At 45.4% G+C, this 7,500-nt stretch overlaps 1 protein-coding gene across 1 annotated transcript in view; it reads left to right on the forward strand.

The window, feature by feature from the left end:
• LOC311317435 (protein TANC2-like) overlaps positions 1–7,500 on the forward strand; it is a gene marked incomplete at both ends in the record, with an annotated part of 73,319 nt that overhangs the window by 58,091 nt on the left and 7,728 nt on the right. The window contains 5 exons of the mRNA XM_084448517.1: positions 3,608–3,701; positions 4,020–4,153; positions 5,021–5,144; positions 5,559–5,734; positions 6,775–6,907. Coding sequence (XP_084304643.1) covers positions 3,608–3,701; positions 4,020–4,153; positions 5,021–5,144; positions 5,559–5,734; positions 6,775–6,907 — 661 coding nt within the window. The remainder of the gene's footprint in view (positions 1–3,607; positions 3,702–4,019; positions 4,154–5,020; positions 5,145–5,558; positions 5,735–6,774; positions 6,908–7,500) is intronic.

The raw sequence follows: 7,500 nt of genomic DNA on the forward strand, positions 1-7,500 counted from the left end.
AAAAGACAGACAGAGAGGGAGTGAGTGAGTGAGGGTGGGTGGGTTCTGACTCATTTTTACCAGATAATGTAGGCCTAATAACACAAGTACTCAGCCTATGAAGTAAACCTGTGGTTTAAAACCACGCCTCTTTAATATCATGAATGTTAACAACATTTACATAGAACATATATCCTCCTCAATAAAAAAAGCATTGAAAAGCTAAGATGAAATTAAATTTGGAGTACAAATAGCACATGAAGTGGACAATGCATCAGTGCTTCTTTACTTCTTAAAGGATTAACATGGTGGTTCAATATAACACTTTCCAGGTATCTTTAGGCAACAACAAAACACATGTGTTTAACTATTTCAGAATTCATCCATACAAATTCTTTTAAAACATGTTTTTAGAGGTCTGAATCTGCCACTCAAAAAGTTCACTCACTCAAAACTGGGCGTGATTCATTACAACTGATTGACAGTTCTCTGAGCAAATGACCAACTGGAATCATTATGATTGACAGGCGTGTGCCCCGTTACCATAGCTACCACCGCTCCGAGCTAAACAACACAAGAGCTAGATCGCGCAACAGCCAGATCAATAGCCATTTTTCTAGCTGCTAACCAGGGGCATTTACAAAGTCCTTAATATTATATTAACCCCCAAACATTATAAAGATACACGCTACCTAACAGGCCGTATCCTCGAATTTGCATTAGGCCAATTTGGGAAAAGTACGATAAAAGTATAACGACGACACGTCTCCCCCGCGACAGAGGAAAAGCACCCTGCAGCCGGCCACGCAAGCTTGGAGGCTTGGGCTATTAGACTAGCTTTCAGCCAGCTACGAACAGTATAGACCTAGTTAGTCAAATAATTGCAACTGTGGGTCTTACCAGAAGACAGATCATTTGCGCTGTGAAACCGACATAAAATCCGCATTGTTCACCAGTCTAACGTTATTTATCTTAGTAGGTGTCCAACAAAGCCAGTTGAACACTGAAACGTTACTGTTCTGGGAACATCTGTCAGTTGTGGTGATATAAAGGAATTGAGTGGAATACCACCGCAATAACTGATTATTAGTCAGATCAATTCAATCATTATAGCTTGTTTCATATACAAAGGCAACACAATGTTCGCTTTACAGAAAGGGGGAGAGGATGTAGCCTACATGTAGCCTACTTATCCTACCCCGAATTATGTGGGAGACTGCATGCGTTTGGAGAGATAGCGGGCCGTGCACCACGACTCCGTGAGCGCAGCGGTCAAGGGGTATAGCCTACTCCGGAGTCTGGAGACTAACAGGTCATGCAGTCAATAGATCTCGTTTTGAATGTTATTGTAATGCCCTCTGGTTATAATATAATATATCTACTGGAGCTGTTTAATCCCAAAATGCGCAATGCTTCCTGAAGTTGGGTCGGATCGAGGTGCTGGGATGATCAACATTATGTGGAGCAGATGCCACAGTGATGATAAGGTTTACACAACTTTCAGAATGTTTTGCAGAATTACAATTATTTGGAGTTGTAAATTATGAAAGGAACATAATAACTTGACTTAATATCTTCACCTCCACCCACCCTGAAATGTAGTCATAATTTTTGCACAATAGCCTCTATATGCGCATCACAACGCTGCAATACAAGACCTTAGGACAAACGATTCAGTACACAGGTGTTTGATCAAGTTAAGATCTCAATGTGAGAATAAATAAATGACAAAAACCCGCACGGGTACTGTAGGACTACGTCTTTATTTTCCGAGGTAATTGTTGCGCATACAACATGACATTAAATTAAGACATAGACTACTTTCTCATAAAACAGGGGGTGTTGTAACATATTTATAATATCATTAGGTGACATTGGCTGCAACCTGCCCTCCAGGACCTGCACACCTCGAGCCCTGAAGCGCGGGACCTGGACCTCCCGAGTCCCAGTATTGGAAATGTAGCTATGATCTGGTTACAAGAAAAGGGGATAAATTATAAAAGCGATTAGTAATAGCATCGATATTTTGCATATGCAAAACAGCATAAATTACAACAATAGGCTATTTATCAGTAAATTTAAATTATATCGAATTAAGTTTGAGCGAGAGATAATCGGGAGATTCTTGTGGAGACAAACTGACTTATATCCAACTTTGACTTCGTAACTTTGCCTATTATATTGGCCTATATACAAGCACGCTCACAACAGTTATGGTAGGCTATCGCTTCGGAAACCTTACAGCACAGTTTGCACCTGGTGCAAGTAGATTTTATGCCAGGGAAGAGTACAGTATCATGGTGCGCTGTGTCTCTGCCATTGCACAGGACGGCTAACGTTACCAAAAGCAAATGCATTGAGAGCTAACGTTAGCATGCTAGGATAATTAACACAGCTAGCTGACATTCCAAACATTAGGCTAGCTAACATCAACATGCTGGATAAAGACAGATAGCTAGCTGGATCAGACAGCTTTTTAAAAACTGTTGCCAATTACAGCTAACGTTATGGTTCGTTTATCTAACATTAGCTAGGTTGGCTACTAATCAGACACGATCATGGTTAAAAACTTCCCAATTTGTATGACAACCACCAATACAATTAGGACTATAAAATGTACAAATTATATTAAAATAAGAGGTGGTCATCATTGAGACTGCAACTATTCCATTGTTCTCAAGATGAGAAAGGGTTCAGAGCTGCCTTACCGTGTTCGATAGATGGTGAAACGGCGCAAAGACAGCAGGTGCGGGAGCCAGACAGGTTTCTGTTGGAGGCGGGTGCAGGGGAGTGGAGGAGGGTTTTTCAAACTTTAGGGTGACGCCAAGAATGGGAAAAACGTCACGAATTCGGAGTATTTTTACCCCGAGTCAAATTGGACTGAAAATGTTACGCTTCCAGTTTCTCAAAAACGACAAAACGGATATATTTAATGTTTTTATTGTGTTTCTTCTATGTCCTATTGTGCAAATAGCACGTTCAAACTCAAAAAAAGTGAAAATGACCATGTTAATCATTTAAATACAGTGTCTATTGTCATTATTTGCTATGAACGTAGAGGACAAGTGCCAACAAGTTGAAGAATTCCATTGAACTAGGGTTGCTACCATATTAACTCTGCAACAGATTTTTATTTTATAAAAAAAAAAAATATATATATATATAATTATTTTTAAACATTTAAAAAACAAAACAATCGCAGTCAGAAAAAAATATTGTGGTTTGACGATTATGTAATAATCATTACAGCCCTAAATGGTTGATGTGATATTGACTGGTTGTGTCCAGATTGATAAATGTGATATTGACTGGTTGTGTCCAGATTGATAGATGTGATATTGACTGGTTGTGTCCAGATTGATAGATGTGATATTGACTGGTTGTGTCCAGATTGATAGATGTGATATTGACTGGTTGTGTCCAGATTGATAGATGTGATATTGACTGGTTGTGTCCAGATTGATAGATGTGATATTGACTGGTTGTGTCCAGATTGATAGATGTGATATTGACTGGTTGTGTCCAGATTGATAGATGTGATATTGACTGGTTGTGTCCAGATTGATAGATGTGATATTGACTGGTTGTGTCCAGATTGATAGATGTGATATTGACTGGTTGTGTCCAGATCGCGTCGTACCTCCTGGACCTCCCAGAGAAAGACGAGGAGGAGGAGGAGAGAGCCCAGATCAACAGCTTTGACACCCTCTGGGGAGAGACGGGTAGGTTCCTCCATCCCTGACCCCCCCTAACCCTAAAACATACTGAATCCTGACCCCCCCTAACCCTAAAACATACTGAACCCTGACCCCCCCTGACCCTAAAACATACTGAACACTAACCCCCCCTAACCCACTAACATACTGAACCCTGTTTAACCCTCTGAGATGAACCGTAGAGAACGTGTACCTCAAAGACTGGTATTTTGACACTCTCTCTCTCTCTCTCTCTCTCTCTCCCCCTCTCACTCCCTCTTCTCTCTCTCTCTCTCTCCCTCTCTCTCCCTCTTCTCTCTCTCCCTCTCTCTCCCCCCCCCCCAGCCCTGACAGCAGCGGCGGGGCGGGGCAAGCTGGAGGTGTGTCGTCTGCTGCTGGAGCAGGGCGCGGCCGTGGGGCAGCCCAACCGCCGGGGCATCGTCCCGCTCTTCAGCGCTGTGCGCCAAGGACACTGGCAGGTGAGCGCCGGGGTCAGGGGGCAGGGGCCAGGGACACTGGCAGGTGAGCGCCGGGGTCAGGGGGCAGGGGCCAGGGACACTGGCAGGTGAGTGCCGGGGTCGGGGGTCAGGGGGCAGGGGCCAGGGACACTGGCAGGTGAGCGCCGGGGTCAGGGGGCAGGGGCCAGGGACACTGGCAGGTGAGTGCCGGGGTCGGGGGTCAGGGGGCAGGGGCCAGGGACACTGGCAGGTGAGCGCCGGGGTCGGGGTCTGGGGGCCGGGAGAGGCTTTGGCTCGGAGGGTTAACACTAGGGATGTAACGATAACCGGTATAATGATAAACCGTGATTAAATTTGATACAATTTATCGTGATCATTTTATCATTAAAACCGTGCTTGATTGCCCCGCTTTTGGAAAAACTCACTGTAAATACTGTCCAGCATCAACCAAAGCTAGTAACAGTCTCAAAGACGCATTATTTTAATGTTGTTGTTCAATATAAAACTTGGTGAAATTATTTCAGCATGTGTATTGGTAGTTTTAGAAGATTTTCAGCACATTTTACAATACTGCAATAATACTGATAACCGTGATAATTTTGGTCACTATAATCGTGATATGAAATGTTCACACCGTTACATCTCTAGTTAACATTACATCTCTAGTTAACATTACATCTCTAGTTAACAGTCTTAGTTTGAATACTCTACTCCCCCGTCCTTGGAGGTCATCTCTGATCTCAACGCGACCGGACGGGCGAAAGCGTGTGTTCCGCTGCACAGCTGTGGCCAATCCCGTCACGTCTAGATAATTTATTTTATTCAAGGGGGAGGAGAGAGGACGGAAAAGGGGGGCTTTGTTAATGACCTCTGACCCCTGCTGTCCAGATCGTGGACCTGCTGCTGAACCACGGTGCCGACGTCAACATGGCCGACAAGCAGGGCCGGACGCCACTGATGATGGCCGCCTCCGAGGGTCACCTGGCCACCGCTGAATTCCTGCTGGCACAAGGTCAGAGGTCACGCCCTGCCCTGTCTCAATGTTAAGAGATTAAAACGTATTTATTTATTTATTTATTCATCTTAATTTAGATATGCAAGTTAAAAGGGGCAGAGTCATGCTGGTTTAAGTTAATATCATTTGGTTAAATGCTTGATCTTTGGTGATTTTGGTGATTTAAAAAAAGCCTACACAGACAATTTAAGCATTTAATCCAAATAATATTCACTTATAATATTCACTTAAGCAAGCATGACTGTGCCTCTTTAATTATGAGAGAATAACAAGAGTTTCTTATTTACAATGACAGCCTGTGCAAAAAAAACAGTATGTAAACCATCAAATTCATCAAACACACCACATGGCAGCGGTGCAAATGCCATCGTTACACCGGGTTGCCTTGACAATGACCCCTGATCCCTGCAGGTGCGTCCCTGGCGCTGATGGACAAGGAGGGGCTGACGGCGCTGAGCTGGGCGTGTCTGAAGGGACACCTCCCATTGGTCCGTGCGCTGGTGGAGAGGGGCGCGGCCACGGCCCACGCCGACAAGAGCGGGCGCACGCCGCTCGACCTCGCCGCCTTCTACGGCGACCCGGACGTGGTGAGTCGCTGCTCGCCGCTCGGCGGCAGGGATGAACCGGGGGGGGGGGGCGGGGATGAGCCGGGAGGGGGGCGGGGATGAGCCGGGGGGGGGGCGGGGATGAGCCAGGGGGGGGCGGGGATGAGCTGGGGGGGGCAGGGATGAGTCAGGGGGGGGCGGGGATGAGCCGGGGGGGGCCGCTGGTGTTGCTACGGCAGGAAACAGAAGCAGGGAAATACTGTGGGAGTGTTTCCTTGTTCCTCTGTGTGTTAGAGAGTCACAGTGTGTTCAGTGAACTAGTACTTCATCTAGGTGAACACCTGGGGGGTTCCAGAAAGAAGGTTTTAGTGAAAACTTTTGAGTTTGCTAACCCTGACAAGTCTGGGTTTTCTATTCCAATCAATCAAATCAAATCAAATCAAATTCCTCATGCACGTGTTTAACTCCGTACCGTGTTGATTGAGCTAACTCTGGAACCGAAAACCAGGGAGTTTTGGACCTCAGGGAGTAAATGAACTCGGACTCTTTCTGGAACCCCCCAGGTCAACTGCCCTGTGATGTGATCGTGTCGCACAATCCCCCTGATAACAACAGACGATAACGCTTGTTGAATGATGAAAACAATGAGGAAGAACTCTTACACACGCACTACACCACTTTGCACATAGTAGTATTATGCTTATTTTTAATGATTCCGTGTGCTGGTTTTAGGAACGTACTGTATGTTGTTGTGTTGTGTTAACTTGTGTTGATTGTTGAGCCAGTCTAAGACGATTTTCTGTCACAACTAATAATAATAATAATAATAATACATTTTATCTATATAGCAAACTTTAAAATGCAGGACAGAGTGCAGTAAAAACAACATAACACATAAAGGGCAATAACTGGCTAAAATAATTTAGGATTAATTACAAATATTACATATGGAAATAAATAAAACTAGTATTTAATGCCTAGAGCAAACTATAGTATCCTATCTAGGATTTAAAAACATATAAAGACAGACAAAGTTTTCTGAATCTGAATGTTGAATGTTGTATCTCCTGGCGCTCCTGCAGGTCCAGTTCCTGGTGGAGCACGGGGCCATGATCGAGCACGTGGACTACAGCGGCATGCGGCCCCTGGACCGGGCCGTGGGCTGCCGGAACACCTCGGTGGTGGTGGCGCTGCTCAAGAAGGGAGCCAAGATAGGTACGACTCGCCCGGGCCGCTGCTCCATCCAGCTGCTCTGTTCTCAGTCCTCAACCGTAGTAGACCGCTGCTACAGGGTTACCACAGACACAGTCACACTTCCTGTTTTGAGGAGTGGAGTAGATGTTTTGATGACGGTGCGCCTGGTGTAGGATAGGATTTTACGGTGTTTGAAGTCTAGTTTACAGAGTCTTGCCTGATAGATGGATATTGGAGCCCCTGGCTCCTGGAGTGATGAGTTAGTTGGGTTTGTGACTTCCTGAATCCCATGTGCCCTGGGATATCTGTGTCTGTCCCCGTCAGACTGACCCCTGACACCTAGTGCCTGCCATGGTTACCATAGTGGCTAACTCCAGGTTCCTCTCTCTCTCCTGCTTCCTCTGCTGCTGCTAGCGCTGGCTAGCCTGGAGGGACCATCCTGATCCTGAGTTCACTTTCAGTTTCCTTCCGCAGATCAGTCTGGAATTCCTCCTATCTAGAACGATTTCTCTCTGATTACGTTTTGACCGGGCCAATCAGGGACTGTGTACTGACTGCTGTTCTGCTCCCCAGTAGAGCGTTGGTTCCCATAGTTGTGTGAAAATGAAATATGG

This window comes from Borostomias antarcticus (genome assembly GCF_949987555.1).
Source record: "Borostomias antarcticus genome assembly, chromosome: 14".
Lineage (NCBI taxonomy): Eukaryota > Metazoa > Chordata > Actinopteri > Stomiiformes > Stomiidae > Borostomias > Borostomias antarcticus.